Source organism: Bufo gargarizans, chromosome 5 (genome assembly GCF_014858855.1).
Source record: "Bufo gargarizans isolate SCDJY-AF-19 chromosome 5, ASM1485885v1, whole genome shotgun sequence".
NCBI lineage: Eukaryota > Metazoa > Chordata > Amphibia > Anura > Bufonidae > Bufo > Bufo gargarizans.
The window spans coordinates 351643987-351670575 of record NC_058084.1 but is presented as its reverse complement, the minus strand read 5'-3'; the positions used below and the strand labels follow the sequence as shown (position 1 = coordinate 351670575).

The window sequence follows — 26589 nt, the reverse complement described above, 5'->3', positions numbered from 1 at the left end:
AAGTGTCAGGTGTAACAAGTGTATGCACTGTGAATAGTTCCCCTGTTGTTCCCCAATGGGGTTGAACTGTGCAGAGTGCAGGAGACGCTGAACTGTGCAGCCTATGCAGTAAAGCCTCATTGGCCCATAGTGCAAATGCTCACTACACCATCCAGTAGTGCACATTGGACGGCACACTGGAAGGAGAGAAAGCCTTCTACTTTGCAGATGTGAATGTTTAATATGGATTCTAAGCACTGGAAGAGAATGCCGGATGCACAGGGAGGACATGGAAGCCATTACAAGTGATGTCATAGATGGGGGGGCACAGGACCCAAAACGATGCACATCCACCGTTTACAGGAGAAGCAGCAAACACCAGAAAAGATGAACAACCAGAATATGGAAGCAAGTTAATAAACAAAATAGGAACGCGACTGTAAAACAGTGCGTAACCTAAAAAGATTGTAAAGTGGCCATTGTGCACACATTTGTTGGCATTGTGTACAGATTTTGTGTGTGTGTATATGTGTATGTGTGTATATATATATATATATATATATATATATATGTGTGTGTGTATATATATATATATATATGTGTGTGTGTGTGTGTATATATATATATATATATATATATATATATATATATATATATATATATAAAAATCCATTGTTAATAAGCGCTTATGAATCTCGGTTGGATTGTTTGGCTGTGCACACAATAGTAACCTCCTTGAACTTGCGATGAACTGCAATATCCTCCCATGAAGTTGGTAATTCATGATGTGTCCAGAAGAGTACAAAGCCAGGCTACCTTTTATGTCTCCCTTGCTTGACACTACTTTACGGTTCTTTATGAGACCATAATGTGATGTGATATCAGGGAGGGAATCGGTCCTCTATGAATCAAAAATGTAATAAAAGCTTTGTGTGTCCACTCAACCATATATGGAGTCATCTGCAAAGAGATTTGTCATGAACGACTGCACTACTAGTGATACGAGACAAAATCACTGCTAAAAAGTCTCAGCAGGCAATTGAGAAGCATCCTGGAAACGCAGCCTACAAGCTATTCTGCTGCTGCTGCAGTCACACTTGTCACTATGGGATGGGACGGCATCTGAATTTCCCTATAATATGCAGTTGAGCTTGTAATAAGTCATTTACTCCTTGGCCAGGAGTCTTGACTTTTCTACTAATGCCTCTCTTGTCAAAGGTTTTGTTAGAGAACTATTTTGATTGGTGCTATGATTTATTGATCCTTCCTCTGTTTCCGACCAGAACCTTAAAGTGCAGCCTTCCCTTTGGAGCCCCTATGAAACTTACTGTAGGGAGTTTGATTAAAGGAAACCTGAGAAATCCTGTCCTAACCATGGGCAACATGACCTACTGGCATGCTCCCTCACTACAAAGAACTATTTCTGCTGCAGATTGCACCACAGTCTGCGACTTTTCCCTGCTCACCCCCAGGTCTAAATAAGGGGGTATGGCAGGGAAGGGTATGACTGGCAGGCCCGTCTCATTTATCATTTTGCATATCTGTTTTAGGAGTAAAAAATGGTCTAAATTTAAGCAAGTAAATTAGCTGGCGTAGATTTAGACCGGCGGTGGACACTCCAAAGTTATTTAGAGGCCAGCGCTACTTCATAACTTCAGCGAATCCAGTGCACAGGGTTATTAAGACCAGGTTCTGAGACGCCAGTCTTTAATAGATGACCCAGCAAGCACTTTTTCCTTTGTCTGTTTTTTTTTTTTAAATCAGCAGGGAGGAATTTAGTACAGTTCTTGTTTGCGCTAGAGTAAGGTGCACCAAATTTATTAAGGGCGACGCCTTCTTTGGCACGTCTTCATTAGGGCTGCGCATCTTCACTCGTCTCACGATTCGATGCGATTACGATTATCAAGTCCACGATTCGATTCGATTCGGCGATGCATCAAGATTATTACCCAAGTCCCCTTGTTTTTCAATTTTACATCAAAAAATTAATTCAATCAGTCAGAAATTGCACAAAAATATTTATTTGTATCTATTGTCAGGCGGATCCGTCTGACAAATGCATTGAAATACCGGATCTGTCTCTCCGGTGTCATCTGGAAAAACGGATCCGGTGTTTATTTTTTTCACAGATTTAAAGGTCTGCGCAGATCGGAAGAACGGATCCGTCAATGCAGCAATTTTAATGCCGGATCTGGCACTAATACATTTCAATATAAGTTTAAAGCTGGATCCGGCAAGTGTTCAGGATTTTTGGCCGGAGAGAAAACTGCTGCATGCTGCGGTATTCTCTCCGGTCAAAAAACGTAAGAGGGACTGAACTGATGCCTCCTGAACGGATTGCTCTCCATTCAGAATGCATTAGGATAAAACTGGTCAGTTCTTTTCCGGTATTGAGCTCCTAGGACGGAACTCAGCGCCGGAAAAGAAAAACGCAAGTGTGAAAGAACCTGAGAGACCATCAGTATTAGGCTAGTTTCACACTAGCGTTCGTCGGTCCGTTCGTGAGCTCCGTTTGAAGGGGCTCACGAGCGGACCCGAACGCCTCCGTCCAGCCCTGATGCAGTCTGAATGGAGCGGATCCGCTCAGACTGCATCAGTCTGGCGGCGTTCAGCCTCCGCTCCGCTCGCCTCCGCACGGACAGGCGGACAGCTGAACGCTGCTTGCAGCGTTCGGGTGTCCGCCTGGCCGTGCGGAGGCGAGCGGATCCGTCCAGACTTACAATGTAAGTCAATGGGAACGGATCCGCTTGAAGATGTCACCATATGGCTCAATCTTCAAGCGGATCCGTCCCCCATTGACTTTACATTGAAAGTCTGGACGGATCCGCTCAGGCATCTTGCGCACTTAGAAAATTTTCTAAGTTATTAATGCAGACGGAACCGTACTGAACGGAGCCTCCGTCTGCATTAATATGATCGGATCCGTTCAGAACGGATCCGATCAAGCGCTAGTGTGAAAGTAGCCTTAGTCCTGGAGGTTTCAGGTTGATAGATCCTGTGTATCCACAATCACCATCCTCTCAGTAGGGACTGATACACGTGTGAAGGGGCTCTGATGGTGCAGGATCAGTAACTGTCAGTAAATCTGACACCCCAGCAGTTTCAGATCCCTGCCCTTAGCTGAGAGTTGTCAGTGTGGATCACCTCCTGCTGGGAGCAATCTCCTGAATAGTGTGAGATAAATGTAGACATTCCCAGACTGGCCACTAGGGGCCGCTGTTTGACCGCCTTTCATAGACCCGGAACCTAAAGTTCCGTCCACTGTAGACGGAGGGGAAGAATAAGAAGATACACAACCGGAAAAATAAAGAAGAAACATGGCGCGGGCGGCAAAGGTATGAGAAGCGGCAATATGAGCTGTGTAGGTGGCAGGCGGTAGGTGTATATGCTGTGTAGGTGGCAGGCGCTTTGGAGGTAGATAACTCACCTCGCCGCCAGCCACCGCACGTCCGCACTGCCGCCTGCTTCTGAGTGTCTGACTGGGAGCCGGAGATGCGCGGAAACCACGCCTCCGGCTCCTCCTCACTCAGTCAGACCCGGCTCACTCAATGTTGTGGCCACCCCCTCTGACACGTCAGCGACTCGGCTGCACGGCGGACGCGTCGCTAACGTCATTAACATGCATCGATTATTTAAAGCAACCGCATCGATGCAGAATCGCCGGGGGTCGAATCGCGATGCATCGCTGCATCGATTATATTCGACAGCCCTAGTCTTCATGCCTTCTATAAACCAGTAAAGGAAAGCTTTGCCAGCTGTGAGCTAGGCAGTGTCTGGTGTAGCATAAAGTTAATCTGTTGGAACACAAGGGGACACACTTTCTACTAAGTCCTGTGCTCTTTTCCAAAAGGGTGTGAGTTGTGTAAAATTGGGAGAAAACAAGAGTCGCAAATTTTTATGCAAAATGGCACTTGCATTCACATAAATGTGACTTTTGTACACCAGAAAACTGGCGTACAGCCTTTGCTTCCCCCATGTATACTCTAAATGTCTGTAAAGTAAAATATAGTTTTGTAATGAGGAAGCGTGTCAGTATTCTATGCTGCTTATTGGTACTAAAGATGAATCCACTGACAGGTTCCCTTTTAGGCACCTTTCACACAACATGTCCGTTCCACAGCCCATAAAACAGAACATATCCTGTTCTTGTCTTTTTTGAGGACAAGAATAGACATTGTTACAGGGTATGCCATCATAAAAGATAGGTGGGGGTCCAACTCCTAGCAGTTGCAGCGCTTGTGCAAGTGCTGTATCCTCTTCAATATTTACCTGCATGTACCTGATTTACGGGTGATGAGATAATCAATATTATACCACGGTAAAATCCCTTTGACTACAGGAGTTCAGAGTTTAACTGACCGACATTTGCCAAAAGGACACATTTATGGTTTGGACTACTGGACAGTAAATGGCTGTATGCTTAATTTTTCTCTCCAGGTATTTGATGTGATATCCATTTCGATTATCACAGAACCACAACTTGTCTATTTATGACATCAAGTCTAATCAGTTGTATTGTCCATGTGACAGCGACCCATTGGAAATCCCTTTATAATTATGTTTTTGGCTATAGGTAATTTTAGACAGTGTTTTTTTTTTTTTTCTAATATTTTGCCGTTCTTATTACTACTATACATATCAACTCCATTTGTGGTTATTCTTTTTTTTTTTTTTATATCCTTGTGATCTTTTGTGTTTTTTGTGTAACTGGTTTCACCTTGTGCATCTTTAGGTTAACACACCGTTTAATTAAATCCTCAAACACACTGTACTTGTACTTAAATGTAGCATATGGATTACATGATATATTATGTGAAAGTGCTTATGATTTCTATTGGCCTGCTAATCTCCTATGTAATTAGTGCCTATTGATCATTACATGCATGGCCAGTACAAGGCACAGATGAATAAGTAAATGGCTAGCCTAGATAATGGGATCATTGTTTTTCTTAGTAACCTAATGTTCTGCTTCTGCCCAGCCATTATTAAGCATATGACATCCTATGTATATAATGGGTTTACCTATTATGCTATCAAGCCTTCCTTGCTCACCTCTTCATTAACTTCAGTGTGCATCTGTGAGCCAACTGCAGTTTGACTTTGTTTTGCCAGTCACATCAGAACATAAATAGCCCATTTATTCTCCAGATCGCTAAATGACTTATTAAGGTAATTAGTAAAGCAAGGTCATGATAGATGGCCACATGTCACTGTAGGAAATATTTGGGGTTGAGAATAAATGGTTCTTCCTAGAGTGTTAGAAATGGTCGTTTCAGGTATTTTTAACATGTCTGTTATTTTGTAGATTTTAATTAGAACGGTTGGCACATACCGTGTTGCCCATCAGTACACACTTCACCAAAACCACTGTTGACTAACCTTATTAATTCTTTGTTTCTTCTGATTTTGGCTTATGTAAAAAAAAAATGCAGTCTGTAATTATCATATGAGCATCTAAGGGTCCTTTTACACGGGCATATAGAGCAGACGATTGTCGGGAGGGAAACGGTGATCCCCTCCTCAGTATAGGGACGAGCGATCGCTAATGCATCGCTCGTCCCTACACTGTCTCAGGTGCTCTGCTGCCGGCAAACTATTACACAGCACAATCTGCTGCCAGCAAACTAGGGTTTTTTTTAACATGTTAAAAAAAATCCCGATTACCAGATGAACCAGCGTTTGCGTTGTATGGGGCAGCAGCAATCGCACCTCCTCATACTTAACGAGCGTCTGACGGGAAGGAACGCTTCCTTCGTGACAATAGGCTTGTCCTTGCTCGGTGTAAATGCACCTTATGATTCCCAAATTGTTGCTAACCTCAAAATCAATTTTTGAAAGAAAATATATTCTTGTATTCTTTGAATTCTGGCCAGCTTGTAACCATGCCAAAGCATACTTGTGGCTTAGCTCCTGCCTACCTGAGAAGCACTATGGAGATCAATGTAATTTTAAAGAGGGCCTCTTGCCACCCCTAAAATGTCTATTTTAATAAATACTTGTTTCCTCCTGAAATAATGAAGAGCTTTCTTAGCATTCTTCATATTATTCCTTTATTAATTCTCCCCCCCCCCCCCCAAAAAAAAAAAAGCGTGCAGAAATAGAATTTTACCATTTGCCTTTTATAAGGACTCATGTACAAGAGCGAGAATCAAAGAGCGATTGCCATCTGTGTTTGGAACCGCAGGCACCCAGACTGAAAACTGACCCATTAGTCAGTGGGTTTATGCATGTGGGCGTTCCTTCTCACTCACACACGTTTGTTCTACTGAAAAAAATGTAGCCTGTTCTCTATTTTGCATTTTTCAATGCATGACTTGACTACTCGAGTGGGTCAGTGAAACAAATTTCTGACCACTCTATTTACACAGTGAAGAACACCCAGTTGTCAATTTACTCAGCATTTCTAGGAGAAAAAACTGAAAAAGCAGTGCTAAAAATATCATCCTGCAGAATTATCTGATTGTCAATAGAAATATTTACTAAAGTGGACATGCTCACAGAGCAATTACATTTTTGCACAAAGCGGTGACATGGTTTAAAAATTGGAGCTCTACTATTCCTGCCAAAAATGTATACTTTGCAATATTTAACCCATTCAAAAATATTCCCCCCTAGAGGTTTATTCTAGGGGAGAATATCTCCATAGTCCATATCTATGGTGCCTGACATATAAACATATGTAAGTGACATATAAACGTATGTAATGCATCCGGCATTTTACTTTTCGCATGCACCCAGCGACGGAAGATATGGCATCATAGAAGCGCGCCACCGGTCGCCTGGAAACCTCGCTTGGTTTCCAGGCGACCGGTTGCGCGCTTCTATGATGCCATATCTTCAATCGCTGGGCACATGCGCAAAGTAAAATGCTGGATGTGGACCACACTATTTAAGACGGACACCTGCGTTCAATCTTCATTTCCTGACAAAGCCTTTCTTGGCGAAATGCGCGTCGAGGTGCAGCTCCGGTCAGACACTTGGTGTTTCCGCATACCATGGGTAACTTATGCATTGCTTAATATATGTTCAGTGTTTTACCTTAGTGTCATTGCTTACACATACCACTCTTGCTCTACCTGGATTTTAGTTACCATGTGATCTGGCTGCCTGTTCTATACGGGATGGCCACAATAGTTACTAGTGGTGGGCAACTCTGATATGTGTGACCTCATGATTTTTTGATCCTGTACATGTGTGCAATACATAGGTTTATATGTCACTTTGGGTGAATTTACAGTTCCCCCATTAATATGCGGTTCTACACCCGGTGTTTTATGGCATCTTCTCCTTGTTAGTTTGGTATATGTGAGGGTGGGGGTTCACGATCCGCTACACGGTGCTTCCCATTTCCCTTTACCTTGTGCCTTCATGTTATTGTATATTTATTCTGCGTCCTAATAAACTACATATATTTTATGAGTGTTTTCTCATTCCTTTATGGGGTTGTTGGTTTTTTGCTCTTGTTGGTTTCAGTATATTATGCTAGACCCCAGTGCACTATTTGTACCGTATTAGAGTTTTTCTTATAGGTTGGTCTAACACGTGACTGATAACATCACTGGCCTAGAAAGAAGCTACAGTCTTCACCAGAGTGACACAGCCTATGTAAAAAAAAAAAGATTGGCTGGGGTGTCAGGAGTTGGAACCCCACCAATCAGATACTGATAACCTATCCTTGGCCTGCATTTATGGTTACTAAGTATCTTGAGCATAGTTTGGAATGAAGCACACAAATAGCTTCATGTGATCTGTGATCTGGCCTTGCCTACCATACTTTTCTCTGGGCAAGGCATTCAGGGTCTTGTAGTTTACCATAACTTGTACGTGCAGACTGAAGGGTTTGTATAATCAAGATGGATGACTTCTATCTGAATTGGCTTATTTTTAAGCCATCTAATAGTAAATCTTGACTTTCCCGCTGTGACAGTAACCTAGGCACTTGTTTTCCTTATTAGGTAATGTTGTGGAAAAATAATTGTTCGCCGTATGGTCGCCATCTATCCTATGGAGTTGCGTAGATTCATTCGCGTTCGCATCTGCGCAGAGACTTTCGCACGATGGTCCGGTCATCCCGACCTGTAGCTGATTTGTGCCCAGCCTGGTATTACTGCAGGATACCAGTGTCATGGCGCCGGCTGAGGAGGGAGGGATGGGAACCGTCGAGGGGGGGTTTCTTCATCCACGAGTATAAGCACGGAAAGGGCGTGAATGTGTGTGTGAACGCGCGAACATAAGTTTGCGCGATCATTCACATCTTCGCCAGCCAATCACTTCATACCATAACCTGTCTCCTCATTGGTCATGATTGTAAGACCGCCTCCCATCTTCTGGTATAAATAAACCACGCCTAGCTGCTGGGAGGGAGGCACATTATTGGAACCTACTTGAGAACGTCTCTGTGATGTTATTTTGGAGGAATTGCGCACACATCGACGCACACTACACCAGGGATTTCCCGATTGTACTTCTGGCGGTCGTTTTCGGTTGTGAGAACGAGACAAAGGAGCAAATGGCGACATCAGTAATATGTGGTGGGACGTTCAGTAGCCCATAAGAAACATTTAAGACAAATAAGATTTCGAACTACACTGTGGCCATAGTCAATCAAACGTGGAGCTTCAATATGAAGTACTTGAATGTGAAAGGATGAAAATTTTAGTTAACATGGCATCCTTAAATGGGTTTTCTGGTTTCGTAATTTATTTTTTATCTACCAATAGAACCCAAAATACTGTATATTTTTGCCTCATATAACTGTTTTTCATGTTAGAACTTTCCTTCCCCTTTTCCTGCATTACTGCATCCTGGCAGGAAATTTGCATGGCTTGCTTCTTGCTCGGCTTTTGTAAACAGCCCCAGCATGCTTTGCTCTGCAAGGTTTCCATACTGGCTCTGCCTGTCACTTCTCTCAGTAATCACGCCCCTACACCTCCCCTCTTAATGTTAGCTAGGCAGAGCAAGCCCTGTGAAACATTATAGGGAATATCTTGATTGGTTAGGTTATTAAACCCAGCAGGAAACTGATGAAAACAGGAAGGTATGCATGTAAACTTCCTGCCAGGATGCAGTGATGCTGAGAACAGGGGAAGGAAAGTGCTGGTATGAAAAACAGGTATATTTATATATGCAGTATTTGAGAATATCTGAGAATCCCTTTTTCTTTGAATGACTAATAAGATTTGTGGTATAAATTGAAAATGCATTCTTTTCTCACTGTCTCCACAAGTTATGGCACAGTTTGTATTCACCACTACAGATAACTGTTTCTGGCTTTTTAATCTGCATATATACATGTAATATCTTGTTTCCAGCCTCATTACTTGTGTCACAGTTATAAATTCCCCCTGTGGTTTTTACCATTATTGCAGATCATCCCTATATATTTTCTTCGCTGGTAATGTCTGTTTTAAATATTTAAATGCTGCCATTAATATATCTGGCAGAGAGATGAATGATCCTGAAGTAGCGTGACTTGTGTTTGTGTATTTATGTGCTTCATTTGAAGGTCACTCGGTGCGACTGCTGGGTCAGAAAAAGGATAATGGAAAACGGTTGGGGGGAGCTCGATTGGATTTGCCAAAGATTAGGAAGAACCCACTGATAGAAATCATTTCCATCAATACAGGGTAAGCTTCTTTCAAATTTGCTCATAAAATATTCAGTGCTGCCTAAGAATTCAATTTCGTTTTTCCCAGGCATAGAGCTCTTCTGCAGCTCAATTTATTAAAAGGGAACAAAAAAAATCTTCAGAGACACTCTGGGACTCTAAATAGTATCTTTTGTTATATCATTTTGTGTGTGTATGTATATGTATATGTATGTATATATATATATATATATATATATATATATATATATATATATATATATATATATATATATAGATATATATATATATATATATATATGTGTGTGTGTATATATATATATATATATATAGCGTATATTTTTTTAATGTTTTTTTCTTGTGAGAATATATATATTTTTTCTTTATGAAGATTTCAACACTGTTTGTTATAGTGTTATATTTAGCATTTATTACACACACTCATTTGCCGTCAACTGTCTGACCAAACAGTTTAAAACTAGCTTAGGGATACGTCCAAGTGTGATGGAAAATTTATTGTGAATTTTGCCACAAATCAATGCAACTGTCTGATTTTGTCACGCATTTTCCACAGATTTCAAAGGGCAAAATCCACTGTGAAAATCCGTAGAACAAATTGACTTGTAGGTTTAAAATCTGCACCGCATGTCAATATGTGGGCAAATAGTTTTCCATAAGGTGGATGAAATTTAAGATGCTACTGTGAGATGCTACAGATTTGGGTAGTTTCACAGTCCCCTGCCACTGATGCTGGTGTCTCAGCGCATGTGCAAGCACCCCTATTTATGACCAGCGTACTCTGCAACTGCAGATTTTAGCAGGAAAACTATGGCTGAGATTTGATGCTGTATCAGGTGATCAGTCCAGTGCACTGTGGGTGTGCACACAAGGGTTTTCTGTTGAAAGGAGTTGTACCATATGAAGCCCCAATTATTTGTTGTATCCCTCAGGACCTTTTGACCGTTTTTATCCACTTGTGGTTCCCTTGTATAGTTGAACAGTTTCAATGAAAGGTAAAAAATAAATAAAATTAAGGCTCTGTTCACATATGATTTTGTAGACACAATCTCAGATTAATGGTCCGTTCAAATGTCCGTATGAATGGGTCCGCATCCATTCTGAAATTTTGTGGAAGGGGTGGCAACCATAGTTTCGTTCTGCGGGCCCCCCAAAAAAGATAGAGCATGTCCTTTTATTGTATGCAATCGAAGACGAGAATAGACATTTCTGTCACAGGGTTGGCCATGTGCAGTCCGCAAAATGCGGAATGCACATAGTGGGTGCCTGTTTTTTGCGGATCCGCAATTTTTGGACCGCAAAACACTTGTGGATATGTGACTGGACCCCTAGGCATATTTATCGGAATGAATGGAGGACACCATAATGGAACCCAATGTTCCCCATTATAAATCATTGGGGGTCTATTGATCTCTTGTGATGTCCATCATGTGATGGATCCATCACAGCTTGAATTCCGAATTTCTGCTCCTATGATGGAACAAAACGAAAAAATGATTCTGAGCCCAAGTTGGGTGTCAACAAATTCAAACATTTCTCTATGCATACAGAAGTACTTTTGTTATTGCAGTAAACCAGATCTATCCATTTCTTTTTTTGAGTACACAGTGGTGCTATTTGAAGGTCTCTGTATAGGAGAGACACAGGCCTGCTGCCCTGCCAGGGAGTGATGAAATTAAAACGCAAAGCTCCCACATCACTTTCAATCACGTTCTAGTGCTCTTATGTTCCCATGTGTCTAAGCGTGGAAGTCAAAATGTGCCATGCGTGATGTTTTATCCATTAGGCTGAAACCAGAGATTCCCTTGCTGATCCTTTAGTCCAATGAATACACCGGTTTCGTCCATTTTTTATTTGCTGTTTTTCCATTAACTGCTGCTTTGTGATGACTGAAGTACCTTATTTGACCTCATCTTTCACAGACAAATTACACCATCTGATACTTTTTACCTTGTGATAACAGTGTTCTTTGGTTCATATTCCAAACCACAATAAATTAGATATTTAAAATGATTGCATGGTCTCTGCCGTGACCGATCAGCAGAAGTTTAAGATTATGTAGCCTGTATTCTTCCAGAGGAAGTTTGACTGACACACGAACGATCAAAAGTCTGACTTTGCCATCACTGTTAATAATAAGGCAGTGTCTCCCTAATCATACAGAAAATGAGTAAATAGTAATGAAGTTAAATTCTTTTAATGTGGCATTAACAGGAGTTCATAGGTGGCAGACTGTCAAATATTATGAATTCTTTGAAAACCTACTGGAAGAGGTCGCAAATTACATTGGTCAAGGGGTTGTCTCGTCAGCCCTTTCACTGCATGTCCGGAGCAATCTGGTGATTACCCCAGATCGCAACCTGGCAATCAGCTGTTTTTGAGGGTTGGATGTGGCATGACAGCCATTCAAATGAATGACTGTACTTTTAATCCAAGGACAGCTTGAGTTCAACTGGAAAAAGAGCTATTCATACAGCGGTGGTCTTCATTATGACCAGTTGTCCCCAACTGGGAGAACCGCTCATTTGATGGCCATAGGGTATATGGACAGTGTTGCTTTTATTGGATAGCCCCTTAAAATTCATTTATTTTTTACTTTTTTTATCCAAGAATTTTCCCGTCTTCAATTTCAACCTTTTGAGTATCTAAACTAAGAACTTTTTGTGCTAGAAAGCACCTGTCTGACTATGCCGTCAGCTATCCCATAGAAATGAATGAAGCAGCTGAGTGCATTACCAACCGGCCACTCTATTCATTTCTGGAGGCTCCATGGCAAACAGGGCCCTGTTCTTGTGATCATCGGGGTCCCCTGTAGATAGGAGAAAAATTACGTAACCAGAATAACCCTTTCTCCCCAGTCATCCTTCTGTTATTTTGTCTGTTACACTGCTTTCACTGTGCTATGCAAACTACATTATGTACATATGTTCGTGCTCGAAGTATGGTTAAAAAAATGTTTAGAAGACCAAAATCGGGTGCATGGCAGAAAATATAAATATTCGATCACCTCAGTATGTAGAGAGATATACCTTCTGTACCATAGTATATTCTCATAAAGAGCTAATGTCTCTGACTAGCAGACTTGTACCGTAGTAAAGTTTCTTACAAAGACATTGTATACTTTGCAACTAGTAAAGGCTGAAAAGAAAAAGTTTTGTAGATTTACCATTCCTTTTACAAATGCATCTTTGTTGCAGCTTGGTTGATTCTTTACCTGAAACAAATAATCTCCCATAGACATGGCATAAGTCTGAGTTTAAACATTTTGGCTGACCATTGTATGATAATTTTATGTAAATTATAGTTCATGACGGCTAGAGATGATCGAATTGCTCAAAATTTGATTTGTGTTCAATTTGGCCGAATTGGTCTATCGTATCATTATTTGCCCCCAGAATTGTGTATCCTAGAACGCATGTTTTTTTCTGTTTCTTACTTTCTAAAAATGTTTAAAAAAAATCTTAAATTCAAACTCTGGCACGCCTCAAATTTTTACAAAATGTAGGTTATTAATGTAAGCTGACTTTTAACTTCTACAATTTAAAGGGATTCTGTCACCTCCCCTAACACAAATTTGGATTTTAAAGCAGTCACGCAGCACAGCTTACCTTGAATCGGCTGTGCTCTTCTATCTTGTAATCCGTCCAGTAGTTTGAGAAAAACGACTTTTATGATTATGCAAATTAGCCCTGAAGGTGCCCAGAGGGGTGGTTTGTTCCCCTTAGTGTGCCCAGTACCGCCCCTCTTATAGTGCTCAGCCCGCCTTCCTTCAGAATGCCTAACCGCCCACAGCCTCTCATCCCTCTCCTCCCCCTCCCTCACGGCCGAACGAACTCTCGCGCAGGCGCAGTACCCACTGAGGGCTGTGCCAGTGCGATCTGCAGGAGACTGAGGGCAGGAGCTTCATTGTTGTCACTGGGCTCGGCGAATGCCCAGTGACCCACACCCATAACTGGTTACCACCCCTCTGTACCCTTACTGCAGACTGCTAGGAATTGATTCATAACTTCTAGTAGAATTGATCAAGGAATGGCACTACATAGTCATAAGAATAGATTCTCCAGAATTGTTAATACATGGGGGATGCATGAAGCTTTAAAACAGGCATGTCAGGAGTGGTGACAAGTCCCTTTTAACTGCATAAAAAAAAAGTTTGGCAGCACCCTAACTGCATTTAATGCTGCATGATTGTGCAGATGTGGTGGTGGGAAGCCTGTTATCATTAAGTTTACTTTCACACTAGCGTTCGTCGGTCCGCTCGTGAGCTCCGTTTGAAGGGGCTCACGAGCGGATCCGAACGCAGCCGTCCAGCCCTGATGCAGTCTGAATGGATGCGGATCCGCTCAGACTGCATCAGTCTGGCGGCGTTCAGCCTCCGCTCCGCTCGCCTCCGCACGGACAGGCGGACAGCTGAACGCTGCTTGCAGCGTTCGGGTGTCCGCCTGGCCGTGCGGAGGCGTGCGGATCCGTCCAGACTTACAATGTAAGTCAATGGGGACGGATCCGTTTGAAGATGCCACAATATGGCTCAATCTTCAGGCGGATCCGTCCCCCATTGACTTTACATTGAAAGTCTGGACGGATCCGTACGAGGCTATTTTCACACTTAGCTTTTATATGCTAAAATAATGCAGACGGATCCGTTCTGAACGGAGCCTCCGTCTGCATTATTATGATCGGATCCGTTCAGAACGGATCCGATCGAACGCTAGTGTGAAAGTAGCCTAACAGCCAGACTCCCTATAGGGAAGGCAGAGACTTTTTTTTTTTTTTTCTCTCCTTTTCCCTACCCATCACTGTGCAATGAGCACTGTGTGTATATAGATCAGGCAGTGGCAATGGCGCTTCTTGCTCTGCTCCCAGCAAACAGTGTGTTAACTGCAAGAGCTGCATATCAGGCAAGATCATCTCTGGTCAGAATGGTGTCAGAATAGTGTTGTACAGTGGATTGAAAAGTATACAAAGAAAAATCATTCTCCCTTTCCTATATATCCTTAAAAAAAAGTTATACAGAATAAAAAAAATCATAATTGGGTTTGCTGCAGCCAGTTTTGTCCAAAATACTAGAATATTACTTTTTGTCCCACACAAAGGCCTCATGCACAAGACCGTTGTGTGCACCCGTGTCCGTTGTTCCGTTTTCCGTGATTTTCTGCGGACCCATTGACTTTCGATGGGTCCGTTGAAAACTCGGAAAATGCACAGTTTGTCATCCGCCTCCATGATCCGAGTATCCTGTCCGTCAAAAAAATATTTATTTGACGGACACCGGTTCACGGACCCATTCAAGTCAATGGGTCCGTGAAAGAACACGGATGCACACAAGATTTGCGTCCGTGATCCGTGGCCGTTGGTTACTTTCATTCAGACAGATCCGAAGATCCGTCTGCATAAAAGCTTCGTGAAAACTCAGATCCGACAGTATATTCTAAGACAGAGGCGTTCCCATAGTGATGGGGACGCTTCTAGTTAGAATATACAGCGAACTGTGTACATGACTGCCCCCTGCTGCCTGGCAGCATCCGATCTCTTACAGGGGGCTGTGATCCGTACAATTAACCTCTCAGGTGCTATTAATAACATTGGTGGCACAGTGTGCGCCCCCCCTCCCTCTATTGTAATAATAACATTGGTGGCACAGTGTGCGCCCCGGCCCCCCCTCCCTCCCTCTATTGCATTAATAACATTGGTGGCCAGTGTGCGGGGGCTATGATACACACAATTAACCCCTTCAGGTGCGGCACCTGAGGGGTTAATTGTGCTGATCACGGCCCCCCTGTAAGAGATCAGGGGCTGCCAGGCAGCAGGGGGCAGTCATGTACACAGTTTGTAGTATATTCTAACTAGAAGCGTCCCCATCACCATGGGAACGCCTCTGTGTTAGAATATACTGTCGGATATGAGTTTTCACGATGTAACTCAAATCCGATGGTATATTCTAACATAGAGGCGTTCCCATGGTGATGAGGACGCTTCAAGTTAAAATATACCATCGGATTGGAGAAAACTCCGATCCGATGGTATAAAAGGGACTCCTGACTTTACATTGAAAGTCAATGGGGACGGATCCGTTTGCAATTGCACCATATTGTGTCAACGTCAAACGGATCCGTCCCCATTGACTTGTATTGTAATTCAGGACGGATCCGTTTGCTCTGCACGGCAGGGCGGACACCAAAAAAAGCTCCATCGATGGAGAAGTTATAGGTGTCAAAATATAATGTCATAAAGCAATTTATACACATTTTTAAAATGTTTTTAATTTGTTGAATAGCAAGACATAACAGAATGTATCACTTTAATTGAATTAACACCTTACAAACAATATCAGAAAAGCAGTGGCAGAATTATGTAATTTTACTGCTAAATTTTTTTACGGATTCTCTGTACAATATATGGAGCATTAAACGCCCACACAAAAATAAGTCCTCATACAGCTGTTTATGGGGGAAAAAAATGTTACAATTCTTGGAATTATCCTATCAACCATTCTGTGTCCATATGAATTTACACTAGCAGCAAATAAAAAGAACACTTGGAAAACTTAACGTGGTGCTTGGTCAATTACCACACAACCAAGGTGATGCACCCTTTATTTAGGGTTCTGCAGCACAGTGTATCTTGAGGCAGGGTATGTTGACATTAATACTGGGTGGCACCTCCACTTGCTGTGATACAGGCTGCGACTCTGGTATGGTAACGGTCATATAGATGCTGGATATCCTCCTGTTGTATGTCATTGCAAACTACTTCAACTTAGACCCATAGTTGAGCCTAGGTGATTATTGGCTGCTGTGCATGGGAGATCTGTTGCCCCATCCAGTCTCGATGGGGGAAAGATCAGGTGAAGGAGCTGGCCAGGGGAGCTGTCAAATACCCAGAAGAGCATGTTGTGTACTGCAGGCAGTGTGTGGGCAGGCATTTTTTTGTTGCAACATTGTGTCTCCAGAGTCAAAAAGGCAGTAGAACATGTACCACAATGTCCTGGACATACTGTAGGCTGGTTAATGTTTCCTTTACGAATACCAGGCAGAAATGGCAGAGGAAAAGCCTACTGGAGATCATCGTATCCAAAATAGCCGGATTCTACCTTTCCTTTACTGGCATTTGTGCTGAGCTTCAGCTGGACATAAAAATGCTGCTTGCAGCGGTATTTGTACGGCTGAATCTTGCCACTAATTCGGGAGACAAGCTGGATCCCCGCTAGGTTCCAGTATAGTCAGTGGGGTTTTGTGGTGCTGCTGCAGTTTCCAGCAATGCCGGATGAGATGATCTCCGGAAGACTGTACCGCTGCCGAAACAGCCTGCCAGATGATGTAGGCATTAGTGTGAAACTAGCCTAATGGTGCCCCACACCATGACACCTGGTGTTGGACCTTTTGTGTCTCCACACTAGACATAATGGAGGCAGGTGCACTCCAGCCCTCCTGCGAACTCTGATGCAGCCGTTATTAGTAGCAGAGTCTGCTTTCATCACTGAACACTATTGTTTGCCATTGATGGCTGCCTCAGAGGTCATAGGATGGTGGGAAAGCACCTACTGCCATCTTGCATGGAGTGGAGACCAACACAAGGTGTCAGTGGCGCCTCACACTATATTTACCATGGCCGTTCCCATCTAGTATTCATGGAAGGAACAGTCACTAGCCTTCAGTATGTCCAGGACATTTATTTTAAATCTGGAGACGTGGTGTTCCAACAAAATAATGCCCCCCAACAACAGTTTTCTTCAGGGTATCCAGCAGCAGCCCCCGTCCAGCTAATTTTCCAGAATCCCTCTCTCCTTTTAGAGAATGTCTGAGACCAGATAGGGCGATGGATCTCCCATGCACAGTAGCCAATAACCACCTCAGCTTAAAGAGTGGCAGCCTGTATTGCAGCAAGGGGTGAAGCAGCCCAGTATTATTGTGACCATGCCTCAAATTATATCCAGCTGCAGAACCAAAAATAGAGTATTTCCTTGTGTGTGATCACTTACAAGCAGACTGCCCGGACCCCTGAAGACGCCAAGTTGATTTGGCAAAACATGTCGGGGGGCAGAGTGCTATCGAGCATGTTTTTTAGACAGATTATGCCTGCGATTTACAAACTATAATTCACAGATGGCGCCAGTCAGATGGGAAGGACTTGTGGAGCGAGTGCTCACCGGCTACCGTGTGTGACCCTGCACTGTGGAGCAACAGTGCCGGCATCAGTAACAATCTGCCGTGGCTGCTAAATATAAAGCAGCCCAGCAGAGTAGGAGAGCAGGGTAGATATTAGCACCTCCGAACCCATCATGGGCGCCAATATCAATTTAAAAAGATTCAAAAAGACTTATGATCTACACAGCAGGCATAGCTAAGTTTTTTAATGTGAGTCCAGTGTAGTGTTTTATATATACACAACAATAAACGTTACGTTTTAGCTTAGAACACACACAAGTGTCAACCCAGAGACAACTATTGGTCTCGCTGACCATTTGAAAATAAAATTTTATATTGTCTCAACACGTTGTGAAGGATCATTTCAATAGAAATGATCACTTACAAAGCACAACTATCAGTTTATACGGTCAGTCAGCACTAAAGGGGTTATATGATAATGACACGAACAAATGCTCCCTCACTGGGCCCCTCACACTGATTCTACTTACCTGGCTCACTGCACCGCTCCTGGTTGGTGGGTTGTTGAACAGCCGATGGCAGGCGGTGACGGGGGACGAGCCTCCCTAGTGTCATTTGCTATAGTAGAGAGTCTCGTCCCAGTCACCGCCTGCCATTGGCCGCCCTCCCCGCGGGGGACCAGGAGCGGCGGGGGTAGCCAGGTAAGTAGAATCAGTGTAAGAGGCCTGGCATATGGGGGAGCATTTGTTAGTATCGAATAACCCCTTTAAGTTTTCTAGGTGTTTTGTCTTAAATTTCCAGGAGTGTATTTGGCTGCACAGAAAGTATATCTGACTTCACCTCTGTGGAATACGTAGTTTAAGGTCATGGTTATGGCTTTGGATCAACTAAAATAAAATCTCTTACATTGTCTAAATATTACTGCTGATTAAGTATTGCAGATCGTATATGTAGCAAGAAATGCCAAGGGATTGTCCAGATTGAGTACTCGAAGCTTTAAGATCTTTACTAAACAAATCTATAGATTGGATCAATTTAGGGTTATGAACTTGAATTTTATTCATTATATTAACTAGCAGGCATGTCTTTCATTATTCATGTAGCATTCCAGCTGAAATAAATTTGTACTTCCAATAAAAAAAACTGCTCAGCTAATGGGTTTTTGTAATTCTTCTCAGCTCTGTTTTCTCCTGGTATACATAGGTAGACACACATTCTGTACTCATGGCCAGCATAGCTTCGTGTTCACATCACTGTTTTCTCAGAGAGGGAAGAGTTCTTGCGAGATTAAAAGTAAACATCCATAACATGCTTCCCAGAATGTAAGCCTTTTATCTCATGCATGTTTCCCATGTCACGACTTACAGGTTACCAACAGTCTAACCAAGGACTTCTAAGCTGTGCATAATAAGTGACCCTCTTAACACAGTCTCCTGTAAATCTTCTTTAATGCTGTTTTGTCTGTGCTGACAATACACATCTTTGACAGTAGACTGTTTCAATTACATTTTTTGGTATGCACGTAATTTACTAAAACTTGCCTATCTCCCAAAATGCTCTAACTGATTTTTCAATTGTGTTTTTATAAATTGTTTGAGGCCTCATGCACACGACCAATCATTTTTTTGCGGTCCGCGGAACGGGCGGCCCATTGTAGAAATGCCTATTCTTGTTTTATATATTTATATATATATATATATATATATATATATATATATATATATATATATATAATATTTTTTTTATTTTTATTAGGCCATGGAGCAACGGATGCAGGCAGCACACGGAGTGCTGTCTGCATCTTTTGCGGCCCCATTGAAGTGAATGGGTCGGATGTGGACCAGAACTACGGTTGTGTGCATGAGGCCTTATTGCCAATAGACCCATCCACCAGTGCTGCACATAGTTAGTGCCCATACAGGCCCAGAAGTTCTTTCCAGCCCTGCTCTCCCAGGCAGTTTTCTTTAGCAGCCTCTCATATAGACTGGAGCTCTGTTCTGCAGTCATGTTGGGGGGGAAGAAACATTTATTTATTTATTTTTTAACCTCCTTATTGACAAGCGTGGCAAGGCTTTCACGCAGATAAGTGTATTCTTGGCTGAACTTGCCATTTTCGTAGGACTGGCCGACAATCTAATGTGTATGAGGAGCTCAAGATTATCTCGTAGAGAGATGGATTGGGCAAATGGATCCCCCCCCCCCCCCCCCCCCACACTCGATCATTTTGTTCTCTATGAAGATAAGCCATTGTCAGAGATGTCTGACAGCTGCTTTCTTTTCTCTCTCCATTGAAAGACGTACACTCTTGATCTAGCAGAGTGTGAATGTGGGTTGAGAGAAATAGGTGTCACTCTGTTTTCTCGCTCGTATCACTGGGGGACACACTACCGTGGATATAGCTGCTGCTGCCACTAGGAGGCGACACTAGGCTGAAAAGTGTTAGCTGCTCCTCCTGCCGACTATACCCCCTCCAGCCAGGAGAGGGCATATCCGTTTTTAGCCTAGTGTCGCAGGAGGCAGACATCCCTTTTGGTTTTTGTCTTTACCCTTTTTAGGTAGGGAAAACAGTCACCTAGCCTCTGTCTACCCCGGGAGCAAGGCTGGTGTCGGATTCCCTCACCGCTCGACCTCCCCCAGGAAGCAAAGGTGGACCAGGGCAGCCTAGCTCCCCTGCTTCCCGCCAGCCGTCACCTGGATATGGCAAGACACCCCCCCCCCCTCCATTCCAGTCTCCACTTCGGGAGTCAGCTGCTGAAGAGTTGAGGGGGGTGAAGACAAGAGGATGAAGATAGGGTGAGTAATCGGGTTTGTGTGAATATTCTCCTGCACCCTCCCTCCCCCGGCCCCGTTCTTCTCCACTTCAGGTCACTTTATTTCCTGACTAGGACCACCGGGATTTGATTTCTTGGGGATGCCCCCCCCCCCCCTAATCTACCGTCCGGCCCATTCCTTTGACAGAACAATTCACAAGTTTTTATTCAAACCTGTTTGTCATCCCCAAGAAGGAAGGATCAGTTCGCCCGCTGCTGGACCTCCAAGTTACAGATCCGGTTCCTCCGGGTTCAACACTTCAGAATGGACTCCCTTCGCTCCATGATTGCTTCACTGGACTGAGGTGAATTCCAATAGACATTTGGGACGCGTCCTTACACGTCTCTATTGCCCCAGTGCATTAGCGCTTCCTCCTCTTTGCAGTGGGGCACAGTCACTACCAGTTCGTAGCCCTTCCCTTTTGGCTTGGCGACGGCACCGTGAGTCTTCACGAAAGTACTCGCTCCTCTGCTGGCACTTCGTACCAGGGCCATCATCCTGATTTCTTATCTGGACGTCATCCTAGTCAAAGCAGCGACTTTCGATTAGAACGAGGACAGGCTGCGTATCACTCTAGCGCGGTTTGGCTGGCTGGTGAACTTCCAGAAGTCTTCCCTACGCCCCACCAGACGGATCACTTTTCTAGGCATGATCCTCGACACGGCCACGACGTTGGTGCGCCTCCCTCTGGACAAGCGGCTAGCCCTTTGTCAGTCAGTCCACCTTCTCCTCCGGTGCAGGTACCCTTCAATTCGATTTTGCATAAAGGTCTTGGATACAATGGTCGCTTCCCCGGGAGCCGCACGGACTGTAAGTATACCGCTCCCCACTACCACTATGGCAACCAGGACTTTAATAGCGTCCTGGCTGCCATAGTAACACTGAAAGCATTTTGAAGACTGATCCGGATCCGGCCTTAAGCTAAACGTCGTTTTGGCGCATTGCCGGATCCGACGTTTAGCTAAAGTCCTGGCAGCCATGGTAAAGTGTAGTGGGGAGCGGGGGAGCAGCATACTTACCATCCGTGCGGCTCCTGGGGCGCTCCAGAGTGACGTTAGGGCGCCCCAAGCGCATGGATCACGTGATCGCATGGCACGTCATCCATGCGCATGGGGCGCTCTGACGTAATTTTGGAGCGCCCCGGGTGCCGCGCGGACTGTAAGTATACCGCTCCCCGCTCCTACTATGGCAACCAGGACTTTAATAGCGTCCTGGGTGCCATAGTAACACTGAAAGCATTTTGAAGACGGATCAGTCTTCAAATGCTTTCAGTTCACTTGCGTTTTTCCGGATCCGGCGTGTAATTCCGGCAAGTGGAGTACATGCCGGATCCGGACAACGCAAGTGTGAAAGAGGCCTAAGACACTTAATATATGTGGTGCAAAGCATGTATGTCAGTTTTTTTGGTGCAAATTGTGCGGCCATTGTTGGATATTTTGATTATTAAATCTCCCCTGCTGTTTTTGGGAAAAGATTCAGCATAGCTTGTATTGTATTCACTTAAATCCCCGCACTTCTGTAAAATAGTAGTAGTCTTTCTTTTGGTAAATTGCTAAACTGTGTTTGCTGCTTTAAAAAAAATAAAAAATGAAAAGTTAAATGCCATCTGTGAACAATATTTCATTATGGTGCCATGCCAGATACTGCATATGTTACAACTTTTGAAGATCATGACTTACATCGCTGCTTGTCATCTGCACAAAGTATGTGCATGTAATGTGCAAAATGCTGATCTTCTCTGTCAACATCCCTCCACTTCCACAGCTGTTTTCACTTGAAATCTGTTGTGCAGAATAAGGGTACTTTCACACTTGCGTCAAAGTTTTCCGGTATTGCGTTCCGTCCTAGGGACTCAATACCGGGAAAAAACTGATCAGTATCCTAATGTGTTCTGAATAGAAAGCAATCCATTCAGGATCCATCAGGGTGTCTTCAGTTCAGTCCTTTTACAGTATTTGGATGGAGAAAAAACCGCAGCATGCTGCATTTTTCTCTCTGGCCAAAAATCCTGAACACTTGCCGGAATGCCGGATCCAATTTTTTTTTTTCCCATTGGAATGTATTAGTTTTTTGGTGCAAATTGTGCCACCATTGTGGGATATTTTGATTATAAAATCTCCCCCCACTATTTTTGGGAAAAGATTCAGTATAGTTTGTATTTTATTCACTTAAATCCCCACACTTCTGTAAAATATTAGTAGTCCTTCATTTGGTAAATTGCTAAACTGTGTTTTATGTGCAGGATTTTAAAAATCTAAAAAATTAAATAAATACCGGATCTGTTTTTTCCCGATGACACCGGAGAGACGGATACGGTATTGCAATGCATTTGTGAGACTGTTCCACATCTGGTTAAGTCTACAAATGGTTACCATTTGCATACGTATGGCAGGCAGTTTCGGCGTTGGAATCCAGCAACGCAAGTGTGAAAGTTAATCACTTGTCAATAGTTATCACTTGTCAATAGAAAAGAAGGGCGTTTTCTTCAAGCCCTGAAAGCCCATTTCATTAAGGTCAGCTCACAAAATGAGGATGGATTGAGTTCTGTATGCAACAACACTGAAGAAAAACCTTAAGGGCTCATGCACACGACAGTATTGCTTTTTCAGTGTTTTGTGGTCCGTTTTTCTACGGATCCGTTGTTCCGTTTTTTGTTTCCGTTGTGTTTCCGTTTTTCCATTCCGTTTTTCCGTATGCCATATACAGTAATTACATAGAAAGAATTGGGCTGGGCATAACAATTTCAATAGATGGTTGAGCAAAAACGGAACGGATACGGAAGACATACGGATGCATTTCCATGTGTTCCATTTTTTTTGCGGACCCATTGACTTGAATGGAGCCAAGCACCGTGATTTGCGGACAAGAATAGGACATGTTCTATCTTTTCACGGCATGGAAATACTGAAATACTGAAACGGAATGCACACTGAGACACTTCAGTATTTTTTGCTGAACCATTGAAATGAATGGTTCAGTATATGTTCCGCATACTGAACTCAAAAAACGTCCAGTATACTAAACGCAAAATACTGTCGTGTGCATGAGCCCTAACTCTAAGGGCTACTTTCACACTCGCGTTTTAGGGTCCGCCTGTGAGATCCGTTTCAAGGCTCTCACAAGCTGCCCCAAACGGATCAGTTTAGCCCCAATGCATTCTGAACGCATGCGGATCCATTCAGAATGCATCAGTTTGGCTCAGTTCCGCCTCCATTCCGTTCTGGAGGCGGACAACAAAACTCTGCTTGCAGCATTTTGGTGTCTGGCGGTGCGGAGCCAAATGAATCCATCCTGACTTACAATGTAAGTCAATGGGGACGGATCCGTTTACATTGACACTATATTGGTGCAATTGTAAACGGATCCGTCCCCCATTGACTTTCAATGTAAAGTCAGGAGTCCCTATTAACCACTTCAACCCCGCTAGCTGAAACCCCCTTCATGACCAGGACACTTTTTACACTTCTGCACTACACTACTTTCACAGTTTATCGCTCGGTCATGCAACTTACCACCCAAATGAATTTTACCTTCTTTTCTTCTCACTAATAGAGCTTTCATTTGATGGTATTTTATTGCTGCTGACATTTTGACTTTTTTTGTTATTAATCAAAATGTAACGATTTTTTTTGCAAAAAATGACATTTTTCACCTTCAGCTGTAAAATTTTGCAAAAAAGACATCCATATATAAATTTTTCGCTAAATTTATAGTTCTACAAGTCTTTGATTAAAAAAAAAAATGTTTGGGCAAAAAAAAATGGTTTGGGTAAAAGTTATAGCGTTTACAAACTATGGTACAAAAATGTGAATTTCTGCTTTTTGAAGCAGCTCTGACTTTCTGAGCACCTGTCATGTTTCCTGAGGTTCTACAATGCCCAAACAGTAGAAAAACCCCACAAATGACCCCATTTCGGAAAGTAGACACCCTAAGGTATTCGCTGATGAGCATAGTGAGTTCATAGAACTTTTTATTTTTTGTCACAAGTTAGCGGAAAATGATGATTTTTTTTATTTTTTTTCTTACAAAGTCTCATATTCCACTAACTTGCGACAAAAAAAAAAAAATTCTAGGAACTCGCCATGCCCCTCACAGAATACCTTGGAGTGTCTTCTTTCCAAAATGGGGTCACTTGTGGCGTAGTTATACTGCCCTGGCAATTTAGGGGCCCATATGTGTGAGAGGTACTTTGCAAAATGTGTAAAAAATGTCCAGTGAAATCCGAAAGGTGAACTTTGGAATGTGGGTCCCTTTGCCCACCTAGGCTGCAAAAAAGTGTCACACATCTGGTATCGCCGTACTCAGGAGAAGTTAAGGAATGTGTTTTGGGGTGTCATTTTACATATACCCATGCTGGGTGAGAGAAATATCTTGGCAAAAGACAACTTTTCCCATTTTTTTATACAAAGTTGGCATTTGACCAAGATATTTTTCTCACCCAGCATGGGTATATGTAAAATGACACCCCAAAACACATTCCCCAACTTCTCCTGAGTACGGCGATACCAGATGTGTGACACGTTTTTGCTGCCAAGGTGGGCAAAGGGGCACATATTCCAAAGTGCACCCTTTCGGATTTTGCAGGCCATTTTTTACACATTTTGATTGCAAACTACTTCTCACACATATGGGCCCCTAAATTGCCAGGGCAGTATAACTACCCCACAAGTGACCCCATTTTGGAAAGACACCCCAAGGTATTCCGTGAGGGGCACGGCGAGTTCCTAGAATTTTTATATATTTTTTTGTCACAAGTTAGCGGAAAATGATGATTTTTTTTTCTTTCTCTTTTTTCCTTACAAAGTCTCATATTCCACTAACTTGAGACAAAAAATAAAAAATTCTAGGAACTCGCCATGCCCCTCACGGAATACCTTGGGGTGTCTTCTTTCCAAAATGGGGTCACTTGTTGCGTAGTTATACTGCCCTGGCAATTTAGGGGCCCATATGTGTGAGAAGTAGTTTGCAATCAAAATCTGTAAAAAATGACCGGTGAAATCCGAAAGGTGCACTTTGGAATGTGTGCCCCTTTGCCCACCTAGGCTGCAAAAAAGTGCGACACATCTGGTATCGCCGTACTCAGGAGAATTTGTGGAATGTGTTTTGGGGTGTCATTTTACATATACCCATGCTGGGTGAGAGAAATATCTTGGCAAAAGACAACTTTTCCCATTTTTTTTTATACAAAGTTGGCATTTGACCTAGATATTTTTCTCACCCAGCATTTATCTCACCCAGCATGGGTATATGTAAAATGACACCCCAAAACACATTCCCCAACTTCTCCTGAGTACGGCGATACCAGATGTGTGACAGCCTAGATGTGCAAAGGTGCCCAAATTCCTTTTAGGAGGGCATTTTTAGACATTTGGATCCCAGACTTCTTCTCACGCTTTAGGGCCCCTAAAAAGCCAGGGCAGTATAAATACCCCACATGTGACCCCACTTTGGAAAGAAGACACCCCAAGGTATCCAATGAGGGGCCTGGCAAGTTCATAGAAAAATTTTTTTGGGGCATAAGTTACCGGAAATTGTTTTTTTTTTTTTTTTCTTTTTTCTCACAAAGTCTCACTTTCCGCTAACTTAGGACAAAAATTTTAATCTTTCATGGACTCAATATGCCCCTCAGCAAATACCTTGGGGTGTCTTCTTTCCAGAATGGGGTCAGTTGTGGGGTGTTTGTACTGCCCTGCCATTTGAGGGTCTCCGCAATCATTACATTGCGCTGAATGTAAAAACTGGGCTGAAAGAAAAAAATGAACGGCACAGATTTCTTCATTCGCATCGATCAATGTGGATGAAAAAATCTCTGCCAAAAAAAAGAGGGGAAAGGCGTCTGCCAGGACATAGGAGCTCCGCCCAAGATCCATACCCACTTAGCTCGTATGCCCTAGCAAACCAGATTTCTCCATTCACATCAATCGATGTGGATGAATAAATCATTGCCGGGATTTTTATTTTATTTATTTTTTTTATATACAAAGTGTTTGCCAAGCATAGGAACGCCGCCTCCTCCTCAGCTCGTATGCCTCGGCAAACGTATCTGTTACTGCAGAGTAGAAATCTCGT

The 26589-nt window shown here is 43.0% G+C and overlaps 1 protein-coding gene across 3 annotated transcripts in view; it reads left to right on the top strand.

Annotated features, from left to right (window-relative positions):
• CDKAL1 (CDK5 regulatory subunit associated protein 1 like 1) overlaps positions 1-26589 on the top strand; it is a 908375-nt gene that overhangs the window by 238815 nt on the left and 642971 nt on the right. For all 3 annotated transcript variants that reach the window (XM_044293876.1, XM_044293878.1, XM_044293877.1), the window contains one exon: positions 9485-9605. In XM_044293876.1, the coding sequence (XP_044149811.1) occupies positions 9485-9605 (121 nt within the window). The remainder of the gene's footprint in view (positions 1-9484; positions 9606-26589) is intronic.